This window comes from Eulemur rufifrons, chromosome 29 (assembly GCF_041146395.1).
Source record: "Eulemur rufifrons isolate Redbay chromosome 29, OSU_ERuf_1, whole genome shotgun sequence".
In the NCBI taxonomy this organism is placed as follows: Eukaryota; Metazoa; Chordata; class Mammalia; order Primates; family Lemuridae; genus Eulemur; species Eulemur rufifrons.
The window spans coordinates 61,876,114-61,903,798 of NC_091011.1; the positions used below are offsets into that span (position 1 = coordinate 61,876,114).

Consider the following 27,685-nt stretch of genomic DNA (forward strand, 5'->3'; position numbering starts at 1 on the left):
AATAAGCACATTAAAAGATGGGCAACACCATTAGTCAGCAGGGAAATGCAAATCAAAACCACAATGAGATACCACTTCATACCCATCAGGATGGCTATAACAAAAAAGACGGACAATCACAAACGTTGGCAAGGATGTGGAGCAATTAGAGCCCTCGTATATTGCTGGTGGAAATGTAAAATGGTGCAGCTGCTTTGGAAAACAGTTTGGCAGTTTCTCAAAAACTGAAGCATGGAGTTACCATGTGATCCAGCAATTCCACTCCTTGGTATATACCCAAGGGAACTGAAAATGTATGTCCACACAGAAACTTGTACACAAATGTTCACAGTAGCACAATTCACAATAGCCAAAAAGTACAAATAACCCAAATGTCCATCAACTGATGAATGGATAAACAGACTGTGGTACATCCTACCGTGGAATAGTATCCAGCCATCAGAAAGGAATGAAGCACTGACAACTGCTGATGGATAAACCTTGACAACATTATGCTAAGTAAAAGAAGCCACACATAAAGGGTCCCATATTATATAATTCTATTGACATGGAATGTTTGGAATAGGGCAATCCATAGAGACAGAAAGTAGATCAATGGACAGGGACAGGGGGGAGGAGGGAATGGTGAGTTACTGCAAATGGTTACAACGTTTCTTTTGGGGGCAATGAAAATGTTCTGGAATTAGATGGTGGTATGGTTGCACAACTTTGTGAATATACCAAAAATATGGAGTCAAACACTTTAGAGGGGTGATTTTATGGTATATGAATTATATTTCAATAAAGCTATTATTGAAACACACATATACACAAAAGTGAGTCATAGGATCGGCTGAGCGGCCCAGAGAAGAGATGACATTGGCAGGCACGGTCCCTGCAAGGGCATCTCTGCAGACAGTCACCGTGCGCTCCCCAACTTCCTCCTCTGTCTTAATGGGAGAGAGAATTGGGAGTTGGCCATAAGATTAAGGTTTATCTAGTTTTACCTTCTGATCCTGAAATTTGGGAGCAAAATCACATCCTGGTATTTTGGAGCAACAAAACAATCAGACAGGACCTCTCGGACCAAGTAGAAATCATGCAAGTTGGAAGAGCTAGAGAACAGGAGCAGCTAAGAAACCATGACCAGCAGTAAGGGCAGATAAAATCAGGGACGGGGTTACTTTTCTAAGGCCAGCCCACAGGTCTGGATGGGGATGTAGCTGAGGAAGACCTGACTTGTCAAATTATTGCTTACTCCAAGAACGAGAGCTCAGGACTACAGAAAATACATGGGTGTAGAGATGGACAGATCCAGTTTCCAATCCTGACTCTGCCACCTTTAGCTGTGTGAGCTTCTTAATTTTTTTCTGCACCAGTTTGCTCAGCTGTTTGCAGGGTGATAGGATTGAAAGGCAAAGTACAATACGCAAGTGCCTGATATATAATAATGGTTCAGGAAATGGTAGGTTTTATAATATTATTGGTATTGTCTTGTCAGTATAATTATTAACACTAATGGCCCTTGCCAGCATTGAGTAACACCTGCCATGTGGTTTGATGATTATGTGGGAACTTCTGTTTTCCTAGCTACTTTGGTCCTCCAGGCAAGATCAGAGAGAGAATTTTTAAGCATTAAGATTTTCTAAAAATCATGTGACCCCAATATGACAGACACGGTAAATTGGTCTTACTCTATAGAGGGTTCTTATAAAACAATGAGAAAAAGATTAATAGACCAATAGAAAACTAAGCAAAAACCATACAAAACTACGTAAAAACCATGAAAAAGCAACTCACACAACAACATACACAAGGCTAACAAATACATGAGAAATGCTCAACCTTATTAGTAATCATGAGAGTGCAAATTTAAAAAAAAAAAAGATAACATTTGAGCTTATTAAATCATCAAATATCTGAAAATCTTTGGTGAGATATTGGCCAGAGTTCAGAAAACAACCACTCTCATATACTCCTGATGGGAGTATTAATTGGAACAATATTTCTAGAGGGCAATTTAGCAATAGTATCAGAAGCCTCAAAAATAGCATACTCCTAGACTCAGCATTCCACTTCTAAGAATTTATGCTTTAGAAATAATCATGGGTGTGTGCAAAAATTTAACTACAAGGATATCCATTTGATTGCAATATTATTTTTAATAATGAAAAACTGAAAACAACCAATATATCCAATGACAGGGAATTGGTTAAATAAATTATGAAACATATATACAATAGAATACTTAATAACTTGGAAAAGTAGTCACCATAATCAACACAATACAAAATTATCCCATTTTTCTAAGTTATAGGGGGAAAAAAGGTCAGTACTGGTTAATTCTAGGTGACAGCAGTAGAGGCTAATTCTTTTCTTCCTATGTTGATACACAGAAGACACACATGTATCTTTTAGAGTGATCAAGTATCACTTTTGCATGAAGAGAGAGAACACTAAATAAATGTACTCATGGAAGCCCTGACCCTCCGAGAGTGCCAGCTCAGTGTGCCAGCCTGCAGCCCACTGCTCCTGGGCTCAGGGACTATGTACGTTTCCAGCCCAGAGCTGTCCTCAGGGCCAGGTCACTGCCTGCTGCTTCTCTCTGGGGCCTCCCCCTGCACTGCGTGAATCACATCCTCCCTCCATTCCCCCATCTGCAAACTCTACGACCTAGTAGCTGCTCTCCCCTCCGATTCCCAGGACACAGCACTCCAGCAAATAAAAACGCTCCACCGAAACACAGAGGGGACAAGCCGTCATCAGCTCATCATCACCTGAGAGGAGCTGAGCAGTCTCAACAGAGCCTGGAGTGCCTTTCCACTTCCCTGCCAAGGAGGTGGCAGAGGGCTGGTCACCACCACGCCAGGCACACTCCCTGACAAGGCCACAACTGCTCAGAGGCCTGTCCCCATGTGGTGCTATGCAGGTGGGAGAGAGGGCAGGGCCTTGGCAGGAAGATGGTAGCTCGATCAGACTCCTTCCGACAGACCTGAGACATGCCAGGAATTTTTAAGGGCAAGGCTGGTTGTCCCCTCAAACACCAAAGCATCACGGCTGGGACCCCACTGGGAGATGTGCTGCCCTGTGGGTCAGACGGGCTGTACTGCAAGGCCCTGAGCACAGGAAGCATCCTCTCTTACTGGGTGGTGACTATCTGTGGTCCCCACCCTTTTGGAGGTAAGGCCATTGTTTGCTTGGTTTCATGACACCTCCTGTCCTCCTGAAAGTGCTGTATGTAGATTTTCCTCCTGAGTGAAATGAACACAAACCATTCTCCAGGGGCCTTGAGGTCACTGGGGCTCCCTGAGGATGTTTGGGCCTCAGGTTGACAATGGGTGCTCTGAAGTCTGGGCCGTTTCCTTCCCTCCTGCTTCCCATCCGAACTTGCAGGGAGATCAAGCCCCAGCTCCCCTTAACCCTGTAAACAGTTTCCCTGAAGGGGTGGCAAGTTCACACGTACCTTCACATTCTGGGGCTACACCAAGAGCTTTCCATGTTTCTTAAAATTTTGTGCTTTATCTTAAAAATTAATGTAAATTTTGCTTTGCATTCTATTTTTACCCTACCGTATGTTATTAGTTCTAAGCTGTAACATCTTTAAACTCAGGATGAGTCTTAGAATTGACACTGGCTGTAGTTTAATTGGCTGTTTTTTCTCAGTTTTATATAAAATAACAATGTATCTTATGATAAATGGCATTTTAGAGTTGGTAAAATATAATGATACAAAAATAATACTTTCCCTTAGAATGGGAACAGAACTGATATTCTAGAAGATGTGGCAGGTTTGCAGGCTCCTGGCTCCCTGCCTAGGGTCCCAGTTTAAGGGCTATTTCTAGATGGCGTTTCCTTATGAGCTGTCATGTCCCATGGCATCGAGAACAAGGCCCTGGCCGAGGTGTTGTGCCCACATGAGAGGACAACTAGGAAGCCTTGTTCTGAACGACACCCCAAAGTCTTCCCTTCTGGGGGATACTCAATGGCAACAAAATGGGCTAAAGGCCATGTGTCCACTCCACTTCACTTAATCTTTCCAACAACCCCATGAGTCCCTGTGATCATCCCATTACACAGATAGGAAAACTGAGGCGCTGAGGCGTTATGTGACTTCCTCTGCACTGAACCCAGGCCCCTTTGACCCCAGAGGCGTAGAAGAATGAGCACAGAGTGAGCACGGGCTCCTGGTGTCAGACACTGAGCATCTCCCTCTGTCTGCCGAAGGGGACGCATAACCTATGCGGCCTGCCTGTTTGGAAAGTCATCCTCATCTACCTGCAGGAGAGACCCTCTCGGGAGCTCCCAGCCTCCCTTCCTGGCTCCCCAGTCTCTACAGATGCCCTCGGGGTGGGGGGAGGCCCCGGTGTGTAGGATGAGCTGGAGGACATGATGGCCCAGAGAGAATGAAAGTCAACATCCAAAGGGGCAGACAGCCAGTCTCTGCCCCCAAGACCCCTCACTTCAGTTCTTATTCCTTCCCATGGCTCCCTTCCTTATAACCCATCTCTTCACTTAGAAGCTTCCAAACACAACTTCCCACAACACCTCCCTCCCCTTGCTCTCAAACTCTGGCTGGTTTTTGCTCATCCCACAACTGATGCATAACCCTGCAGTTAACCCGTGGAAACCACTGGACTTAGACATGCCCCCTCCACCAGGCAGTAGTAACAGCTGCCATTTTCTGACCATCAACAGTGTATTGGCTGGTGAGTTATCCCTATCCCTTCCTGGGGCTGTCCCTGTTGTCCAAACGAGCAAGCGGAGGCACAGGGAGGCAAGGGGGCCAGCCTAAAGCCACACAGAGAGCAGGCGGCAGGGCTGACGTACGGGCTAGGACTTGACTGCAGAGCCAGTGCTCTGCCCTCCACATCGTCACGCTCCCCAGTATCAACTCTCCACGGGGGTGGGATTTAAAGGTGGCTTCTCCAGCGGGCACACTGTATCACCGTCTTTCTTGCTATCCCTGGCGGCCTGTCTGTCTGTCTCCAGGTAAAGGCCTGAACACCATCACGTCGGTAGGGCTGGAGTTTAAACTGGTTATCCCCAACCCAAGGAGGACCCTTCCTCAAGGGAGGTTCACAGGTGCCACAAACCCCAGCACCAAAATCCAACTTTTAAAGCAGCACATACATGTCTTCCTTGTCTTCATCTCCTTCCCATGTGGCTCACTCCCTTGTTATAGCTGGGTACATGTGTGTCCCCTCACAAGCTGTAAATTTCTGTAAACACCTTGTTTTTTTTTTTTTTTTTTTTTTTTTTTTTAAGGGGCAAGGAGTCCCATATCTTCAAGGAGCCACATGAAAAGTGTACACACATAAAACATGCCCTCACGCCCCCACAATTCCTTGTGCAATTGGAGAGCCTCACAGATCTCAAGTCAAGAATCACTATTCTGTGTCTCTCTTGCACCATGTACACAGTAAATGCTGAACAATTTTAGCAAGGAAGACTGTCACCACTTCTCTCTCTTCCTCCTTCTCCCATCGTCTTTGGTCAGAAGGAATATAGCTGTTTACTTCACCACACTTTCTATGAGGTGTTTCCCTGATTGTCCCTTCTGAGCTCTCTGTGCCCCACTCCCCTGTTCTCTGTGAAGTTCCACCACCTTCTTGTTCTAGGCCTTGAGCTCCCTGTCATCCCTACCCTGTCCCCAGAGGCCTGCCCCTGCCTTTCTCCTCTCCCTGACAAATTCTGCTGGCTCTTTGTAGCATCTTCCCCACAGGCGGCCCTGTCCTGCTGGCAGGGCCCTCACAGTGTGACCCCTCATCTCACAGATGCAGCTCCCCAGGCCTTGCTCCGTAGCTGCCCAAGGTTCTCCTGTTTCCTGGCAGAGGGAGACACCATCCCAGGAATCTTGAACCAGTTGGTTTTGCCTTCCTAACCCTTGCCACGTTCCCTCTCCCCAGCAATGTCACCTCCTCCCCAGAATGCAAAAGTGCCAGTGGCCCTGTATAGCCCTGGCCTCTCAGATGTTTGGCCCTGGCAGGGCTCCTCTGGACCACAAAGTACCTTTGAGTAAGTTAGAAAACGGCACCTCCTCTGGTCAGACGCAGCCTGCAGGGTGCACAGCGTGGCAGGCACAGTGCCAGCTCTGACCCCTCAGCCAGCAAACCCACGTGGGCCCTCCCGCACACGCACTCCTGGCAGCTTTGATGGAAAAGTACATTGAGCTGTGCTACCTTGGAAGGGCTGAGGAGTCATCCCAGACAAATCCGTTCTCTCCAGGCCTCCACTTCACCCCCTCAGAAATGGAAACAGGAACACCCATGCTCACAGCAGCATTATTCACAATGGCCAAAAGGCAGAAACAACCCAAATGTCCAACAGGCAAGTGGATAAGCCAAATGTAGGATATACATACGATGGAATATTATTCACCCTTAAAAAGGAAGGAAATTCTGGAATATGCTACAACATGGACAAATCTTGAAAACATTATACTCACTGAAATAAACCAGTCACAAAAGGACAAATACTGTGTGATTCCCCTTATGTGAGGTATCTAGAATAGGCAAATTCATAGAGACAGAAAGTAGAGTAGAGGGTACCAGCTGAGGGGAGAGAGGAATGGGATGTTAATTAATGGGTGCAAGTTTCTCTTTGGGATGATGGAAAAGTTCTGGAAACGGACAGTGGTGATGGTTGTACAACACTGTGAATGTTCCTTCATACCACTGGTTTACATTCTTTAAAATGGTTAAAATAATAAATTTTTGTTATGGATATGTTTAAAAGTTTAAAAATTAAATGTGTTCTATACTGTGACTTTAAAAAAGAAAAGAGGCCGGGTGCAGTGGGTCATGCCTGTAATCCCAGCACTTTGGGAAGCTGACGTGGGAGGATGGCTTGAGACCAGCCTGAGCAATATAGTGAGACCCTGTGCCTACAAAAAAAAGAAAAATTAGTTGGGCGTTGTGGCACACACCTGTAGCCCCAGGTACTCGAGAAGCTGAGGCAGGAGGATCGCCTGGGCCCAGGAGTTGGACAGTGCAGTGAGCTATGATGATGCCACTGCACTCTAGCTGGGGTGACATAGTGAGACTCTGTCTCAAAAAAAAAAAAAAAAAAAAAAAAGGAAACAGCAGCATGTGTCTTTACCGCTCCTTGAAAAGAAATGAGGATTTATTATACTTGCCACAAGAGCTGGACACACAAGAGCATTACCTCAGTACCTACTTCCCCAGGGGCCAACATCTCCATAGGGGCCTAACACCCTGGGACACGTGGCAAGTTGAGAGCCCACTGGATGAAAGGAACCACATAAACTTAAATGTCCCCTTCTGCCTGCCCGTTCCCTCCACCCAGAGACTCCGTCTCCACGGGCAGCTGGTTTTCCCTACGCGGCTGCGGCAGCCAGGCCCATTCTGGGTAGGCAGAAGCTGCCATCCTGTTATAAATCCTTTCCCACAAAGCACTGGAGACGGGTCCTCTCACTGTGCCAAGAAGTCTTTTTCTGACCATCTGTAATCCATTCAAAGGCAACCGGCAGGAAATGGCGGCAAGGAAAACCCCTGCAAAACGCAACTGGTGGGACCACCTCTTCTGCTCACGGCCGGCAACAGGAAGTCAGCCTTTCTTGGGACACAGAACATCTGTGGGAGTTCTGGAAGCTGCTGGGCGTCTGTCAGGGGCTGAATGGGCTCGAGACAGATGCTCACAAAATTTGGTAAGAAAAGCATGCTGTATTGGGTTTTTAAATTAGCTCTGAAGAAAACTCATTTGAAAAACCAAAACAAAACCCAGACCCTAAGAGAAGGGGAAAAAAAAAAAAACCCATCATATAAAAACTAACCTCAAAATTGCTTTCTTCTGATTTCTATGGACAATTAGACCACAATTTCAAGTAGCTCAAACCCTTCTTATTGTGCCTCCCCCTCCAATCTGGTATTGTCAGCTGCTTCTTCCTAATAGTGACAGCTTCATTTTTTGGCACTGAAAGCTGAGGCCCTCAGAGCCTTGCAGTGGTAAGCTAGAGCTGGCTTGTAAAGTCTCACAAGAGCTGATTGTTAAATTTTCAGGAATTTGGTGAACCAATCATTAAATTTTAAAAATCATATAAGCTTACAATTAAATATATTTAAAACCAAGAATAAATACTCAAAACGCATCACTTCCTATTTATCTTACTACATTTTACTATTATCTATGCTTTCAGCAGGGATTGGCAACTTTTTCTAGAAAGAGCAAGGCAGTAAATATTTTAGCCTTTGGGGACCATACTGTCCGTCTCAACTACTCCAGGTGGCTGTTGTAGTGCAAAAGCAACCATAGACAATACATACATGAATGAGTGTGGCTGTGTTCCAATAAAACTTTATTTACAAAAACACGCAGCAGGCTAGATTTTGCCAGCGGGTCATAGGATGCAACTTCTGCTCTTGAACTCATTTATAGCCACTGTGGAAATCCTATATAACCAAGTGCTGATGCATATCTCTTCCCAGCTGAGTTCAATGATATCACATTGACAGCCTGAACAGCAGTGGTAAGAGAATTTACACCATGGAAATCATCAAGGGCTAGAAATCAGGAATTTATTTATTTATTTATTTATTTTTATCATCTAGATTTAAGAAAGTGATGGAGAAAGCTTTAATAACCCATTAAATTTAAAAGTTCTGTTGGACCTCCATATCCATGAGTTCCCATTTGCAGATCCGACTGTGAACTGAAAATATTTGGGGGGGAAAAAAGGATAGTTGTGTCTATACTAAACACATACAGACTTTTTTTTCTTCCCAATATTCTCTAAACAATATAATATAACAACTATTAATACTTACATGGCATATACATTGTATTGGGTATTATAAGTAATCCAGACATGATTTAAGGGTATATGGGAAGATGTTCCTAGGTTATATGCAAATAGTACACTATTTTACACAAGGGACTTGGGCATTCATGGATTTTGGTATCCTCAAGAGGTCCTGAAACCAATCCCCCTCATATACCAAGGGACAACTGTATATCATGGATATAGTTATATTATGAACAGCACAAAAAAATGGCATATTCTTTCAGTACTTGAAAACTATTATCCAGTCCAGCAAGGAAGTCACTCATGTTACCAACAGCTTGAGTGAAGTTCTAACATACATCTTTGTTCTTTCACTTTCAACTTACTCACTGACTGAAATGAAAATACCAGCCAACACTTATGTGGGATCTACACTTGTTTGTCAATTCAAATCTTAAGTTGGCCAGGAGATACAAGAATTTGGCAAAACTGAACAAAGCATTTGGTGAGAATCTACTGACTCTATGAAATTTACATAATAATAAAAAGTATTAAATATTTTATTATTTGTATAAATTGTATGCTAGGCAGCCTTTTTATCAGTAAAATTTATAATAAACATATATATATATGTGTATGTGAAATTTTGTTTAGAGAGCAGATTGCTATACATTTACTAGTATAACACTAATTATAATAGAAAAGAACTTACAAATGAATTGTTCAGCAAGACCTAAAAGGTGTGTTTGTGTATGCGTTAGTGTGTGTGAGAGAGGAGAGAGAGAATAACCCTCCCCCCAGCACCCCAACAGAGAAAGCAAAACACACACAAATATTATCAAAGAAAAAAGGAGTCTGTTTCCTGAAAACCCTACTTTACAAAAGACTGCACTGGGTTGGGCATCAAATGAATCTACAATGGGAATAAATCAGAGCTGTTTCTCTTTAGTATTGATGGAGTTTTACCATAACTTTTTTTCCCAAAAGCAACCTCCTAGGGAACTCATAGACCTCAAGACCTTTATTTATGCTTTTCCTTCCCTGTGGAATGTCCTGAATGTCCAAATCCAGCCATCCCTACTGCCTCTGCACAGGGATCCATTCATTCTGCAAACATTAACTTGGCTCCTCTAGATACCCTTTACTGTGTTCCATATAGAACCACAAACCAAACAGCCCTGCCCTCAAGCCAAGGGTCTCAGACCCAGGTTAAAGGTCTCACAGAGGGCAGACTGAAATCTCTTCCTTCCCTCAACTGCTCCAGGGCATTGGAGCCACATTTCATTCTCTACGCAGCCTCAGAATTCCCAGGTGCTGCATGGTGAGTTCTTGGAGGGCAGGGGCCACTGTTCCACCTCCACAAGTCACACAGTGCAGTGCCTTCCACATCCTGGGTGTTAGGTCACGCTCTACTGATTCAGGGTTGCAGGAAGTTTTGCCCCGGCTTCGAAATCTGCAGAGAATCACTCATCATGGTCTGTAATTCAACTTTAGCAGTTCTCCCACCCAGGCTAAATGCTGGACTCCCTCTGAAAGGTAGAAGGATTATTTTAAGTGTAATTATCTTCTTCCTTCCCCAAATTAAAGTAGAAGGTCACTTGGCTGTGAGGGATAATGTTTCTCAATCTTTTTAAACTCATGCTCTACCAACCAAGACTGGATCACACTTTACTTCCTGGGGTTTGCACTCCAAAGCTCACTCTCTAAGATGTCCCATTGATTATGGATTTCATACCACACATGCATCCTCTTGAAATGCTAGCGAAACAGTCCTTGACCTTGCCCCTCCTTAGCTTAAGAATCATGAGTGTTCAGCTCCTTACTCTGAACATTGGTAATTAAAGGGAAAAAGTTTACTTTCTTAGGAGGAATTTAATAGTTCATCCCGTGTTTATGAGAAAGAGATCTTCTTAAGAAGAATGTCAACCAATAAAAGTAGATCAGAATGACAGAACTGGAAAATGATCATAGTACAATCCCCAAAGAAATAACTGATCTAGGCAAGGATCATCAATGGATACCAAGAGGATTTCATGAAATTTCCTGTTGGATAACAGGATATTTCACTTGGTACCAAAGCATTACCCACAGAATGACATGCTAATTGCAGAAGGAAAAAACAACTTTGCAATGGAGACAGGTGGTCACCACCTTACTAAGTGATCAATATCCAATAATGGGACACCCTGACATCTTGTGCCCTCTGATGGGATGTTTAATGAAGCACTCAGAAATCATCTGGGATGCATTCTTTCCAAAATGTTGAGTTTGAATCTAATTGAGACTTTAGCTCTAACTTCCAGAATGGGGGAAAACATGGCTAGAAAACAACAATGTAAATGACGTCACAAGGAAGTGATCAGACAGACCAGAATGTGAAACATTTAAAATGCGATGTTTTATATATGTACATATAAAATACATATACATATACACATATTCACACATGTATGGTGGGGGGGGGGGAATTGTTCTGGATTAAAAATGACTAAAGTGGCCAGGCAAGGTGGCTCATGCCTTTAATCTCAGCACTTTGGGACGGAGGATCACTTGAGACCAGGAGTTCAAGACCCACCTGAGCACCATAGTGAGTCTCCATCTCTACAAAAAACTACAAAAATTAGCCAGGTGTGGTGGCACATGCCTGTAGTCCCAGCAACTTCGGAGGCTGAGGCAGGAGGATCACCTGAACCCAGGAGTTTGAGGTTGCAGTGAGCTATGATTACATCACTGTACTCTATCCCAACAAAGCAAGACCCTATCTCAAAAAAAAAAAAAAAAAAAAAAAGACTAAAGAGAAACAAATGTAATGCATGAACCATGACAGGATCCTAGTTTGAAAAAAGCAGCTATAAACTTTTTTGGAGGGTGAGGGACAAGAGGAGAAATTTGAATGTGAACTGGATATTCGATGCTATAAGGGAACTACCATCAATTTGGTAGGTGTGATACTGGTATTATGATTATGTTGAAGAATGCCTTTAATTTTAGTAGATGTGTGCTGAAGTATTTAGAGATGAAGTGTCATGCTGTCTGCAGCTTACCAAATAGTTCAGCACAAACACACATACATATTTATAATAAGATGAGGCTCTGAGAACTTGAGTGAACGGCTCAAGGTAACACAATCAAGATGTGGCAAAATGATAAACATTTAGAGGTTAAGTGTCATGATGTCTACAACTTAATTTCAAATGCTAAAGAAATATATATATATATAGTCATGTGCCACATAAGGATGCTTTAGTCAACAACGGGCTGCATAGACAACGGTGGTCCCATAAGAATTATAACAGTGTATTTTTCTGTACATTTTCTAAGTTTAGACATCTTTAGAAACATAAATACTTAACATTGTGTTACAATTGCCTACAGTATTCAGTCCAGTAACATGCTGTACAGGTTTGTAGTCTAAGAGCAATAGGCTGTACCATATAGCCCAGGTGTGTGGTAGGCTGTACCCTCTAGGTAACACTACGATGTCTGCGCAACAATGAAATTGCCTAAAGACACATTTCTCAGAACATATCCCCATCATTAAGCAACACATGGTTGTATATTTCTTTATAATATATAGACATATCTTTAGAAGAAAACAGATTAGACAAAATGTGAACTAATGTATAATTCTAAGTGGTGCATATACAGATGATCATGGTCCCATTATTTCAACTCTTTTATATGTGTGAAAAATGTTAACATTAATATTGAGTTGGAAGGGCAGGAAAGAAACAACAGCGCAGGGTGGGGATTACCATTGCATACTGAACGAGAAACTTCAGGTGCTCCAAGGTGTCTGAGACCCTGGCCCCCGACGGTAGCACTTTTCCGCTGAATTTTCTCTGCTGACCCAGGAGCCCATGCAGGATGCTGGGGCTAATGCACTAGGGTGAGCTGGGCCCTTCTGCAAATGCCCAAATATCCACCTGAACAGAAACTTCGGGAGTCCTGCCAGTTCTTAGAATCTCAACAACTTCAAAATATCAGGTGGTGAATCAAAGAAACTCAGAGGCCATCTCCAGATCGATTTTTTAAATGAAAATACAAATGGGGACTGTTGTTTAATGATTATGGAATTTCAGTTTTGCAAGATGAAGGGTTTTGAAGATTGGCTGCACAACAATGTGAATGTACTTAACACTACTGAACTGTACACTTAAAAATGGTTGAGATGGTAAATTTTGTTATTTGTATTCTACCACAATTTAAAAAAGAGGGGAAAAAAAAAAAAGGAAAATACAAGTATCTCAACACATGTTCCTGAAAAACAAATAAGATGCTTAGCTGAACTGTATGTAACACTCTACTGGTTGAAAGATAACTTAGGAAAGAAAAAGAGACAATATGGTTGCTCTTCTCCCAACCCCCTTCCAGAAGCTTCTAATGCAGTTGTAAAGACAAGACACAGGTAGACCATGGGAACGGTCTGCAGCAGTGTGAGGAGGTATAAGATTTAGGGGCAAAGTGCACAGTGGGCACGGCCGATGGCACAGGGTCCAGAGAAGGTCCAGGCTGCACGGGCCTGAGCGCCAGGGAAGGCTTCCCCGGAGAGTGTGGGCTGCCCTGGGAAGGAGCAGCATGGGTGAGAGGAAGGAGAAGGCAGGAGGGGCAGAGGGCAGCAGAGGCGGAGACCTGGACAGGGAAGGAGCACGGCTTGTCCAAAGCGCTGCAAGGGGCAGGCCACCTGTTGGGAATCAAATAGACCTGGAATGCCGAGTTAAGCATGGTAGATGGGGAAGTACTGACTGAGAGGTTTTCATCTGAGGAGCAACCTGATAAATGTGAATTTCAGAGAGATTAATTTCAAAGTGGTGTGCAGGGAAGATGGAGACGGGAAGACCAATTAAACAGCTATTATAAAAATCTAGGTAGGCTAGGAAGCAGGCTAGCCTGGGGTGAGGGAGGGGGAGAGGTGCAGGGAACTGCTCTTGAGAGGGAGGGAGGAGGAAGGGAGCCCGGGAGAGGGAGAGGGAGGACTTTCTAAAGATAGTGGGTAAGGGAAACAGCAGGCTTGCGCTTGCACTTGGCCTAGGGGAGTCTGGGGGAGCATAAGGACATCCATGAGGGGCTGGCCGGTGCATGCGGGGGTGAGATGAGCACTCTGCAGAGGAGAAATCAGGCCAGGCGGCAGCCGTGCGTGTCAGAATCCCCACACGCAGGGAACCCTGAGGTGTGTGCAGGGAGCCAGGGTCAAACCCAGAGGGCAAAGCCCGGGCTCTAGAGGGAGGAGCTGGCAGAAAAGTGGGTGTCATGAAAACTTCTGTGCAGCAAATATGGTTTTCAAAAGGCTCTAGGGCAGTCTACTATTTAAAGAAATCCCCAATAATTCCAATTGGAAAGCAAATAGCCCCCTAATCTGTTTAAAGGAGTTCGTATGTATTCTGCCATTAAGGCTTTCATCTCAGCCCCTGAAAGTGGCAGGACTCATTTGGGTTCCCCGTTCTCTTTGGATCTCAGCCCTGCTTTTGCAAAAGATGATGAGGAAGGACACAATGGTCGAGGGAGTAACTGGAGGGAACAGAAGCCCGGGGTCTGGGAACCTGGCTAACGGCTGTTGGTCGTGGGCTGCCGAATGGAGTCAACCCGACCCAAATGCGACCAGTTCCTCTTTCCTGAAGTTTCACTCTCTTCCTGCTGGGCTGGGGCAGGAGTCTGTCCTGTCAAGTGTCAAAGGTGCTCGAGCCCACAAGCTCTCGGCCCTCATCTCAAGAGTGAAATCACCAGCGGCAGGCCAAGGGGTCTGGGGCCCATCAGAGGTCACTTGAATCCCCACGCAGAGGAGGTGACCAGGCTGGAGAGAGGACGGCGTTGGGGGGAAACACATGGCAAGGACTCCCCTGGTCTCCAAAACCACTGGGAGAGACAGAGAGGAAGGACGAGGGAGAGAACACCAGCTCCTCTGGGACAGCAAGGCCATCACATACGAAATGCCTAAGGGCCCTGGGTAACGAATCATGTGGGGGACTCAGCCGCTCCAGTCCAAAGAGTCCTCTTTGTCACTGCCCCTCAGAGCCAGGGACAACTAGGACATCACTGTGGCTGAAGAAGGCAAAGGACTTTCACACCCACTTAGCAGGCGTATTGCCCTCAAAAGGACACCTCTAAGGTGGCGGGTATTGAAAAGCTATCTTACTCCATCATCGAAAGGCCTGTGCCCTTCATGAAAATGCTAACAATCCCAGCGCCAAGAGGGAAACTGAACAGCAGCCGAGAAGATGTTCAAAAGGGGGAAGAAAAGAGAGAAATCATCCCTGTAGATAGATGCCCCTGGAGTTGCTTGGCAACCATCTTTGCTAACACCTTCTCCCAAAAAGGAACAGTTTGCATCAGTTTTTGCGATTTCCCTGAGGCCAGGACTCTGACCACAGAGGCCCCAAAGCTAGAGCCTTGGGATGAGAAAGTGGTTCACTGACGGGGAGGCCCAGGGCCCTGTCAGCAGGCCACTGGCTTACCCACCAGAAGGGGAAGGAAAACTAGTCCATCCTCACCATTTTGCTTAAAGACTGTGCTCTCCTAGGCAGGACTGGACAAGGGAGAGGCAAGCCAGGTGCCCAGGGGCAACATTTATGGAGGTGCTCGCTCTGCACCTGCAGGAGCCCCTGTGAGTGCCTCTGTAAACATGTGTCCTGGGTGCCCGCTTGGCACCTAGTCCTAACCCTGCTCTTAGGACAACAGACATTATGACACAATGCTTAGAGTACAAGTACAGCCTCTGCAATCAGCCTGCCTCTGGGTTCAGACCTCAGCTGTACTACTTCCTAGCTGTATCACCTTAGGCAAATCACTAGACGTCTCTGAGCCTCAGCTTTCCCACCTCTAAAATGGGCTGATAATAGGATTTGCCCCACAGGGTGGTTGTGAGGATTAAATGAGAAAATGCACATTTAGCCCCGTGCCTGGCACCTAGTCAATGCCCAGTAAATGGGAGCGAGGATTGTAATTTAAAAAAACACATAAGCAGCTCCCCAGACCCCCTTCCCCTGGACCTGTGGAATCAGAATCTCTGCGGGTGGGACTGGTGTCTTTGCTTTTAAAAAGTGTCCCAAGGGATTCTCAAGGTAGGCAGAGTTGAGACTCACTTCTCTCAACCAATGAACAGTGGTTCTCAAAGTTCAGTAAACAGCAGAGCTACCCTAGGAGCCCATTGGAAAGACACATTCCTAGTTCCTGCGCTTCACGTCCTGTTTCAGTATGACTGCAGCCCAGGGCTGGGTGCTAAGTACCTAGGGGACATCAAGCAGGGTCCCCACAATGACCACACTGAAATAGATTCACTCTTGAAAACTTGTAGGACAGGGATACCATTCTAACTTCTTTTTATTCCTGGCATCCTTAAAGAACCAGGGACACAAATATTGACAAAAGATGCCTGGGGCAGTAAGGATGCAGTCTGTCCCCTGGAAGTGGAAGCTCCAATGCAAAGAACAAGAGGACCCAAGTGCCTGGTAAAAATAACAAGCATCACAACAAGCGCTCACAGGATTGAGTACCTACTGTATGCCAGATAGTATCTCATTTATTTTCACAGCAACTCTCAGAGGTGCATTATTCCTACTCTGCAAAACAGGAAACTGAGGCTTAACTTACTACACAGACAGTGAGTGGTTAAGATTTACATAATGCTCCATGAAACTCCCAAGTCTGCAATGCCAATGAACCTTTTTAATGTGCATGGTAAAATACACATAACATAAAATTTACCATTTAACTATTTCTAAGTGTACAGGTCTGTGGCGTTAAGTATATTTACAATGTTGCGCAACCATCACCACCATCTGTCTCCAGAACTTTTGTGTCTTCTCTAAGTGAATCTCTGTATCCCTTAAACACTCTCTATTTCCCCCTTCCCCAGGCCCTGGGATCCACCATTTTCTAGGAATTTGACTACTTTAGGAACCTCATATAAGTGGAATCATACAGTATTTGTCCTTTTTGTGGCCAATATACTTTTAAAAAGAGCTAGACACCACCTTGGTCTGAAGTGACCAAACTGGGGCCATGGCTGCACCATCTTCCATAGCCCTGGAATGCTGGACTCACCTGTGGTTAGTGTCCTCAGACTGGGTATCCTGCCTCCCCATCCTCAGCCCAGGACTCTATTGGTGCATTGGGGCAGGGTCACATGGTTCCCGCTACCCACCCCGCCACGTCCCCTCTCCCCAGCCAAGGGTGCCCTTGCACCGTTAATGTTCACAGAGTCACAATTAGCTTCACAGAAGCAGGTACGTTGATAACCGCTTCTACATTCAAAGAACTCATCACTCACTCACTTTTATCTTCCCCACTATGGTGACCTGGTGCCACTTTGTCCTGTGCTAGAGAGTATTTACTTGGTTTCCTTTTCTTCTTTAGGCACTCGATCCCTTAAAACTGGCAAGCAGAATTGTGTTATGAAACCACATACGAGGATAAAGCGTCTCCCTAAAAACAAGTGCTCTCCCACAGCGGAACCTCAGCTTTGCCAACAGAGCCGAGGGAGCCCCTGAACACTAAGGACCCTACGCTGCAGCCCCAGCCCGCTTGCAAGAAGGGATTTCCTGAGCTCTCCTTGTTCGTTCAAGTGCCTCAGTCTATTTGGTGGTCCGAGCCCTTCCACAGGACAGAGCAAGAGGAATCCAGCCAGGCAGCGTTACCTGGGAGCCCACCACCAGCACAGCACCATCCCGAGAGTTTTAGGAGAGAGACCCAGAGAAGTCCGTCTTTGCCACTCAGTTTCTACAATATTCTGAAAAAGTCCAACCCATTGGCTAACCCGCTCCCTCTCCATTACGGCTACTTTGAATTACTGCAGTCACTCAATGATCATTGTTTCCAGATGTGAACGCTGGGCCACCCCTCAGAGGGTGGGGTCCTTGGATAAAAGGGACTGGGACAGGGTCTCACTGGGTTGGCTACTACCATTTTATGTCTACTTCCGAGGGATGTCATGAGTGAAACAAAATGTCATAAATGAAAGGTTAGCTCAAAGGATATACAGGCGACCTACAAAGAACACATACAACCTATGCAGAGACGAACCTGCCTAACTTCCCTAAATCAATTCTGCAGCAGAGACGGCAGGCCCCAGGGAACCGGCGGCTGAAAGAGTCAACAGCCCACAGTCCTAACTGATGCCGCAGCCCACCTGGCACACAGGTCAATCAGGACTGAGACCCTCCCCTGCGCCTTGCGGTTTCCAGTGCTTCACGTGGAAATCCTGAAAGCAGCCACTTTGCTGTCACTGTGTGCATCCCCATTTCAGACGTGTCCCCTGGGTAATCAGACTGCAGAGAACGTCAGTTGTATTTCCAGCCCAACTTTAAATATAAACTGAAATCCTTAATGCTGCGCTGTGGTGCTTCTCACATCAGGGGCCACCAGAAAATAAATGCCATCATTATCAGAATCGGCGCTTTGGGGTCTCCTCCACCCACAGTGAGGGAGGGTTGGGCCGCCCAGAATTAGAACCTACATCTCACTACTGTCACCACAGATCACAGAACGGAATCGAAGGTTTGGAAGAGTCACCTTGGAACCCACTGGAGGAGAGTTCCCTGAGGGACCGAGTCTTCTCTCTCTTTAGATCCCCCCAAATGCAGCCCTGCGCCAGGGGGTAGTCACAGTCCACACTGGTCTGCTGAGTATTCCACAGGCTGACTTACAGGGGCTGTGGGCCTAAGGCATGGACGGAAGTTAGCAGAATATTTCTGTGAGCAGCTTAGTCTACTTTTGCTGTGTTCTTACCTCTGCAGCCTCACCTAATACCAGTGACTCTCTGCCAGGGTGATTTTGCCCCCCAGGGGACATTTGGCAATGTCCAGAGACATTTTATTTGTCCAAGCTTGGAGGAGGAGAGGCAGGCACCACTGGCTTCTTGCAGGGAGGGGCCAAGGATGCTGCCAAACCTCCTGCCATGCACAGGACAGCCCCCACCACAAAGGAGCTGGCTCAAAGTGTCAGTAGCGCCACTGGTGAGAAATCGTGCGCTACTCTCTGCTTTGTTATCTTCACTCAAGACTTTTTAGTCTTTGGAATAGTCTACATTTTCTGGAACGTTGGGTCTTTGCTCTAACTCCACCCTGCCCTGCTGCACACATGGGTAACATCCACATGCCCTTCAGGTTTTAGCTTACACAAAAGTTCCTCAGGGAGGCCTTCACGGAGCCCATAAGCCAAATTAGGGCCCCTGCCGTGCCCTCCAACAGCACCCTGTCACAGCACTCATCACGGTCCACGTGACATTTCAACTTCTGCCTTTGCTGCTGCTAGGCTGGAAGCACCCTGAGGGCAGAGGCTGTGCCTTTTCACTGCGGTGTCCCCAGTGTCCAGCCCAGTGCTGGCACGCTAGCAGAGCTCCCTCCTTGTCAAATGCAGGAAGAAGGCCAAGAAAGCAGGAGCAGATATTAAAAATTAAGCAAGACACCCAGAGGCTTAGGCTGTCATCCTACTATGCAGGAACCAAAAAGAGAAGGTGGCGGCTCCTTATGAACTGACACAGACAGCTCTCTGAGATAATGGAAATGGCAACGCACTAGACAACAGCTCTCTACCATTCATGTGAGAACAAGACAAAATTATATATGTATCTACCTGAACACACACAGAATATCTTTGGCAGGGTACATCAGCAACTGAGGATGGGGTAGGAGAGAGACTCACTTTCCACTTGTGTATCCCTTTGAATTATGCAACATGTGAACATTATTTAAAAAATAAGTAGCTTTTAAATGACTGTGTCTACATCTTTTAGCAGGAAAAAAATTATTCTCACAGAATGACATATGAGGAGGCCCTGGCACAGTGTAACTTGCAAAGACAGCAGTATCATACAGTGTTTCAAAGGATGCCCATCCTAACTTCCTGTTTTGGAAGGAGCCAGAGCCACATTTTCTCCACATGGAAATAATTGTATGTATAAACAGATACCCGTTTTAGAAGCTCTGTGTTTTCCAAACTAGATGACTGTGATGCCTTTTCTCAGCTTTGCTGTCTTGGTCATGGCACACCCCAGCTCCATCAGTTGGACATACCTGTAGAGTTTATTAACTCTCTAAGCCCATTCTTCTCCTTTTCATCTTTCCTCCACCTTTAAGCTGTTCCATCTCTCCTGTCCTTCCATCCCAAATACTGGGCAAAAGAAGAGAGATGATAATGAAACGCCAAAATGAACAAATGTTGCTGCTTGCTAGCAAATGGGGAGGAAGGTAGGCTTAATAGGGAATGAAATTGAAATTAATGGTGAAAATGAGGTTTATCTGTGTAATCTCTGGACTTCGTGTCTTCCCATCTCCTATTAACATAGATAACAGAGTTGTTGCATAACGATAAAGGGAAGCTGTTCGCAGTTTCCCATAAATCTCCATGGCCTGTCGCTGACTTCCCTGGCTTGGAGTCCAAGAATACCTCATTCTCACCAAGTCGGTTGCCATTCTCTCCTCCAGTGTGCTGCCATCCCGCCATAACTGCAAGACTCCTAAACCTGAGCTGAATGTGGTCCCACGTTCCCTGTGTCCTCCGACTGGGTTCCAGCCCAATTCTACCAGCATCTCAGAATAGCAAACTCTTATAGTCACAGAGAGATCTTAAGGGCCCCAGCACAATTTTCAAACTGGAAGCATTCCACAAATTTACCTACATCAAATCAAAACATGCAGGAACATTAAAAAACAGACAAGTGCTCAAATGACAAGTGCAGGCTTCCAAAAGGCCCAGACAAGGATCTATTGAGGGCTTTTTTGTTTTTTCTGAGTGATAGAACAGCTTCTTACCTTTTATTTATTTATTTATTTATTTATTTTGACACAGAGTCTCGCTCTGTCGCCCCAGGTAGAGTGCAGTGGCATCACCATAGCTCACTGCAGCCTCAAACTCCTGGGCTCAAGCAATCCTCCTGCCTCAGCTTCCCAAGTAGCTGGGACTACAGGTGTGTGTCACAACGCCCTGCTAATTTTTCTATTTTTAGTAGAGAGGGGGTCTCGCTCTTGCTCAGGCTAGTCTCAATCTCCTGAGCTCAAGCAATTCTCCTGCTTCGGCCTCTCAGAGTGCTAGGATTACAGGCGTGAGCCACCATACCCAGCAATCATTTTTAAAAATTATTTTTTAGACCTCCTGGTCCCTAGAAAGAACTTTGTATAAACTCATCTTAGCCCTAGGCCATGAACTGCCTAAGTATTTTTCTCTAGCTCTTGATATAACTTGACCACTTGTTAACTGCACTCCATTAAAAACATTGATATCCATAAAAGTTGTTTTTATAAAAAATCATTTAAAATCATTAAAATTATGATATAATGGTTTACTCTAAAAATAAATTTTCTGCTATAGGATCTTTCCCGGTAATCACAGATTAGTTAAAAATCCTAGGTAATTGGAATAAAGATTTCTAGAACTAGCTTCATTAATAAATGATGGTGATAATCATAATAACAATAAAAAAAGAATAAAAGCCAACAGTCATTAAGCACTTTCTGTGTGCTAAGCCCTTTCATATCATCTCACTTAATCCTCACACCAACTTGTTCTTATCTAAATTTTATAGTTAAGGACATTTATGAGCCATTTGAACCCTGCTCCTTATCTAGAAACTGGCAGTCTTAAAAAAAAAAAAAAAAACAGTTCAGGTGAGGCAATTAGAAAAGGGGGACATCATTCTAAATCACTGAGAGCTTTTCCCAATTAGCTTGAAAAAATTCTTCAGATAAATCTGCTAAGCTGAAGAGAGAAAATTATTTTAAAAGGTTAGCAGAGAAGAATGGCCATTCCTGGAATTTTCTATCAGAAACATACTTCACATCTTAGATGAGGCCAATAAGGTTTCTTAGGCCCCCTCCTCTTAGGAAATCTGAATGCTTAATTTATGCAAGCTGACTGAGGTCAAATCACTCCCCACTAGGGGGAACACACTACTCTGGGCTTTAGACTCAGACCCTCACTTTTCTCAGAGCACGGATGGCCGCGTACCATTCACAAACTACTTGCAGTAGAATATGCTTGCATATGAGATGCAGTGATGTCTGCCACCAAAAACTGGAGAAAATAAATCCAGCTATTGTCAATATTTTTGAAATAGTTTAAGGTATTTTAAATGTGAGGGATTGATTTTTATTTTAAATTTTTTAGAAACAGCTTGTCTGGTATAATCACATCTCAAAGGTGGTACATTCGATAGGGAAGCTTGGGTTCAGAGGTCTCAAAGGGACCTTAGAGGACATTTAGTCCCACCCCCTTAGAGATGAGATGATAGACCCAGAGAAGGGACATGACATTCCCAAGGACACACATCAGAACTTAGGAAGTCAACTCAAAGCTCTCTCTCCTGCTCTTTCGCTACTCAAGCTGCCCTGGATAGAACCCCATGTGCACATATCCAAGCATGAAATTAGCAACACCCTCTGAACCGAGGAGATGATCTGGTAAGATTCAAAAGTATTTGCCAACTTCCTCTTGACCATGATTTTAGCTACTTTTAAACAAAATAATAACAATGATGTACAGACTTTATTATGGAGATTTCAAAGCATTCAGTTAGCATTTCATACCTAATATAGGTGGAGAATTGAAGCAGAGAAAGGTTACAGGGGTAAGGAATGGGGAAGGAACTATATTACAACAGGTTATTCAAAAAGTCTTCAAGTCCTTGCTGTGTCTTCCAAAGCTGTGGCCAGATAAAGGCAGAGGTGAAATGATTCTTATTTCACATTTCCAGCCCAACTTCCCTTCCTGAGCTTAGTCTATAAAAAATATCATATCACACCAATGTTCATAGCAGCATTATTCACAACAACCAAAAGGAGAGAACAACCCAAATGTTCATCAACAGGTAAGTCGATAAGCAAAATGTCATATATACACACATAATGGAATATTATTCAGCCTTAAAAAGGAATGAAGTACTGATACATGCTACAACATGAGCGAATCATGGAAATATTACACTAAGTGAAAGAAGCCAGATACAAAAGGACACATATTGTATAATTCCACTTATATGAAGTATGAAGAACAGGCAACTTCACAGAGAGGACAGTAGAATAGAGGTTATCAGGGCTGAGAGAAGTGGGGAATGGGGAGCTACTGTAAAATGGGTACAGGGTTTCTGGTTGGGACGATGGAAAAGTTGGGAAATGGGTAGTGGTGATGGTTGTAAAAGACTGTAAATATACTTAGTGCTACTGAATTGCACACTCAAAGTGGTTTAAATGGTAAACGTAATGTTATTCTACTACTATTTAATGTATATTCTATTATAAAAAATTATCATATCAAAATCTGAATCAGATCCCTTTATTTCTCGATTGGAATTCCTAAACATTATTTCATTCATTCCTTGCCATTAAAGCCCAGATTTCTTCTCAAGACCTGCTTACTGTCAACAGCATCACGGTCAATCTATTTATGCTCATATACATAGACACGCACGCCACTTTGTGTCTTGCAGTGACCCATTCACAAACATCTATCTACCCCAAGACTTTGTTGATAACTCCAAAAGGAAGGCCCATGACAAGACTAATGCAACCAGCATTATTGGAGACCAAGGCAACAAAACACCCTGACAAACACCCTGTCTCAGCTCAACCCTTAAATTCCTCACCATGGGGGAATATATATTTAGTATATGTAGATCTTTTGTATAAAGAAAACAGTATGCATATTCCAGAGAGACCACGAGGAACTGCTCAAGTGTGCTCCACAGTGTGCACCCAAGTGTGCTCCACAGACCTGTGAACAAAAAGATTTCAGCCCATACATGGCTTACTTGGTGAAGTCAGCAGTTGCAAGTTACACTGAACAGTGGGTGTCCTTAATGGAAATGCATATAATTAGGAGCTAAATCTTTGTGCCTTTGCAGGACAAAGGACATAATAAGCAGGATGTACCACTTGTGACTTCTGAGGAAAGGAGAGCTTTTCATTTTTCCTTAAAAGAATCCACTTCTCATGAGGCAAAGAGAATCTGAGAACAAGAGTCTTTTGAAATAGAAGCAGGGAGTTGGGGGGAAAGGATTTGAGTTTTGTGTGTCATAGTCATAATCCGTCACCCCGACCTGAGAGGTGCCCATTCTGCGCCATACCATGTCCTTTACTCAACTTTAATTTAAAAATTTTCACAACTTCATAATCTTTGGTGGAAATGCTGCCGGTAGCCTGATAATCGAGTCCTATAAGCGTTTAAAGATCTCAAGAGTTTGTCTGTGAAGAAAAATAATCTCTAGGGATCCTTCCCATTGCCAACACACATGGACATTTAGCATAAATAAGCTGCCACTTGTAAGAAGTCCACTTGACATCACTCCCTCGTGTATCCTGAAGACACATGTCAAGATCACACTAAGATATTTAGAGGCAAACATCTTTACAATAATGTTTTGTTCCCAAAGTGCTTAATTAGCAGAAACACTATGCTGGAGAACTGTCCTTGAATATGCATGCATTTTAACCTCCATATTATTTTTTCTGAAGCACAAATTTTCCTCTCACTGGATGGTCAGGAAATGACTGGGCACAGAAAACTGATTGTCTTAAGTGTTGATCCACAAAATGAGTTCCATCTTTCCAAGCAGGTTTCACTGCCTTGCAGGGTGACATCCCCTTTGATGAGGGGGACCATTCTTTGGACTCCAATGGCCTTTTCCCCATTCATTTTGGGTGACCAATGCTCTTGTGGCCTACTTACATCTGAACTCCTTCAACACTTCCCACCAACCTCTTCTGCCCCCTTGTGCCTTCCTCCCACTCCCAACTTCAGCCAGTTACATTTACGAGACATCAGTTAGTGAATCACAATTCAAATGAACCCATCCATTTGTTCAGCAGAAAGTGGCCTTTGGAATTGCTCCATTTGAAGCCCACAGGCCAGAGTTACATATGGTAGGCTTGCAAACATAAACAGGATATGATTTATTTATGATGACCATGTGTGTTCGATGCCCAGTTTCAGTAGGCTTTGGCTTCACTACATGTCTTGGTCTGGGATGACCCGTGTATTCCTTATGTCCCATGATGAACCGTATTTCCACACTGGGAAAACGGAGATGGGTGACTGGCTGAGGGGGCTGCACATACAGATGCCACTAACCCTGCTCACCACATAACAATCTGTGACCAAATGCAAAGTGGGCCAAATGGAACTTGCTGCCAAGGTTTGCCATGTACAATGGTTTTCACTGGAGAGTGGAGAAGTAGCTGCTGGAATGACTGACCATGTGGGGTTCATTAAACTGTTGTGCATTTGCCCACCAGGAAGGCCAGGATGCTTGTGAAGGGAGCCCCACTCCTCATTTCAGAGATTTCAACCCCTCACCATTTGGCAATGGTGTTCCAAAGGAGAATGGCACATAAGCATCAGAAGGTTCAAACGTGGACTCCAGCTGAAGTGCAGTAAACTTCTGCCTTCAACAGTCTCCCCCCTTCACCCCCCCAGTTGTATTTATACTTTGAAAGAAGTTAACATGAAGCAGTAGTCACCTGGGCGTGCTCAATTTTTGACAAGCCTTAGTCACTCTGTACCCAGCAGAACAATTCACATTATATTCGAAATCCTGTGAAGATTCTGCCACACATGCTAACACTAAAATGCCAGTAGCTCCACTTACCTTCTTTATTAAGCCTCATAACCTCCCTGCTTTTTCCACCCTCTTTTCCAGCCTCTTCTAAATCTACATCTGCAGATGAAAAAGAAAAGGAAAAAAGAAAATAAGGAAAAAAGGGGGGAAAAAGCCAAAGTCAAGGGGGGAGGGAGAGTGTTTATTTGCAAACAGATCGATATAAATACTGTATATGAAAATCTTTCAAAAATTGACAATGCAACATTTTCTCCCAAGTCCGGGTTTCCATCTACCTGGCCCAGATTGGTACCAAAAAAACTATGCAAGCAGCAACAGAGTAGCCTTTTAACCAGATAACACCGTGGGGCTGCGAAAGCCCACCCCGCGGGCTGCCACGGGGAGCCGGCACAGACAGACAGACAGACAGCCCTGGCAGCCGGGCCTCTCTGTGTGCATTGATGATCTGTCTCTGTGTGTATTTATTTAGAGAGAGAGGCAGAAGCATGGAGGACACCGGGGGCCACTCTCTCTCTCACACACACACTTTTTCCCAGTGGCTCTAGGTGAATGGAAAGGTTACAGGATAATAAAAGGAGGAGGAGGCGGTGGGGTTCTTACTGTCGGAGCAGTGTAATTTGGCGGCGTCGATCCAGGAGGACCAGGGTTTGCCCAGAAACGCCTCCGGACTGGGCACTTTGCGATCCAGTGTCGCCATTGCTCTTCCTTCTTGTTGCTTTTTCCCTGTTCCTTCGGCAGCAGCAGCCGAGAGACACGGGATTCGAGAACGCTCCGACGTCATCTTCGGAACGTTCCGACATTGAGTGTTCTGAAAGGGGGAGGGCGGGAGGCGGGATGGGAGGAGGGCGGCGGAGGAGGAGGGGAGCGAGGAGGCGGCGCGGGGAGGAGGGGCGGCGCGGCTCCGCACGGCTCGCGGCGCGGGCGGCCGCCGGGGGCAGCAGAGAGGCGCCCCGCAGCTCGCCGCGCGCCCGCCCGCACGCCCGCCCGCCGCGGAGGGCGCGGAGAGCGCCGCGTGCCGGGAGCCCTGGCCACCGAGGTGCTGCGGCGCCGCGCTAGCCCGGGTCGGAGGGGCCGCGCCGTGCCTGGCGGGGGACGCGGGCAGACGCGCGACCCCAGGCCGCAGGAAGGGTGGTCTTTCCCCCAGAGTTGCCGCCGGAGGACCGAAAGTTTTTGCAAGCAGCCCTTCTAGCGCGTCCCCCCTCTCGCTGGGTCCCTGTCGCCCACGGTGAGGCGCCCCTGCGGGGAGCCGGGCGGCTCGTTGGGGAGAAGCCGAGCAGATTTGCCCCCCCGGCCCACCCCGAGCCAGGGCGGAGGAGACCCTGGTGACCTCGCCTCCCAGCCCTCACCCCCTGCACCCCCTTTTCTCCTTCTTGGTGGGCCTTGGCCGTGGAGATTCTGCGGATGCGCTGGGAGCTGACACCAGTGAGTAAATGTGGATGTGCAGAGCAGGTGAGTTTGGGGCGAGAGGAGCCACCTTCCCATTTCAGGCTGGGGGGCGTGCAAAACTCAAAACTCAGCGCCCCAGTGCCCACACATTCCCTGCGCGGTGCGTGTCTGCGGCTCCGGAGAAGCACTGCGTAGGCTCTGCTGCAGGGTCGCCGGCCGGAGAGCGAGCTCGCGGCTCTGGGAAGGTGGTGCTGGCGGGCCTGGCCCCTCAGCAGTTTCCAGCGCTCCCTACCGAGAGACGAGGTGGCCCGCATTGGCGCAGGCCACCTATGGCCAGGAATCTGATTTCTGGGAGGATTCGCTTCTGGCTTAACTGCTCTAGCCAGCTCGAAAGGGAGTGCTTGATTTCCTCTGGATTGGGGACGTTTAGTGCTTTAGTTGAAATTCCCCTCCCCCAGGGGTAGGCAACAAGACCGTAAAAGGTCTTCTTTTTTAAAAATCCTTTTGTTTATGAGGAATTACTAAATTATATGGACACCCCCCACACAATCGACATGTGTTTCCTCTTGCCCCAGCGCCCGTCTAGTTCCCGCCAGTGCTGTTCCCCAGGTGCGTGCCTGCCCCACAGCTGCGGCGCACTGATTTGAAGTTGCTCCGTGCCGACTGAGTTCTGTCCTGGCTGTGCCATCGAATGTCCCTGCACTTGGCAGCCTGTGCCAGCGTCGGAGTGGGCGATGAAGGGGGAGCTGCAGAATTGCCTTCAGTTGTGATGTTTGTGTGAATGGGCTTGTTTATGTCAGACCCAGATAAATCTCGTTTGCCTCTGCTCTATTTGGAAGAGTTCCCACATAGCTCAGTTGCCGCTGGGTGGAGAATTCCCATTTTGAGGACTGGTAGTGTTAACAAATGTTTACTACTCATTGACCTCTTATGATATGCTAGACAGTGCGCTTGGCATTTCCATCCATCCATGCATCTTAAGTCCACCAACATAGCCTGTCACGGAGCAGCTGCCCTCAGGAGAGGAGGTTAGGGGA

At 45.8% G+C, this 27,685-nt stretch overlaps 1 protein-coding gene across 3 annotated transcripts in view; it reads right to left on the reverse strand.

Annotated features, from left to right (window-relative positions):
• ATXN7L1 (ataxin 7 like 1) overlaps window positions 1-26,084 on the reverse strand; it is a 226,426-nt gene extending 200,342 nt beyond the window's left edge. For 2 of the 3 annotated variants that reach the window (XM_069461565.1, XM_069461564.1), the window contains exons 1-2: window positions 25,863-26,084; window positions 25,293-25,361 (exon numbers count right to left, since the gene is read on the reverse strand). In XM_069461565.1, the coding sequence (XP_069317666.1) occupies window positions 25,293-25,361; window positions 25,863-26,043 (250 nt within the window). In that variant the 5' untranslated portion in view covers window positions 26,044-26,084. The remainder of the gene's footprint in view (window positions 1-25,292; window positions 25,362-25,862) is intronic. The other variant, XM_069461567.1, reaches the window with a different exon arrangement.
• Between the last annotated feature and the right edge of the window lie 1,601 nt (window positions 26,085-27,685).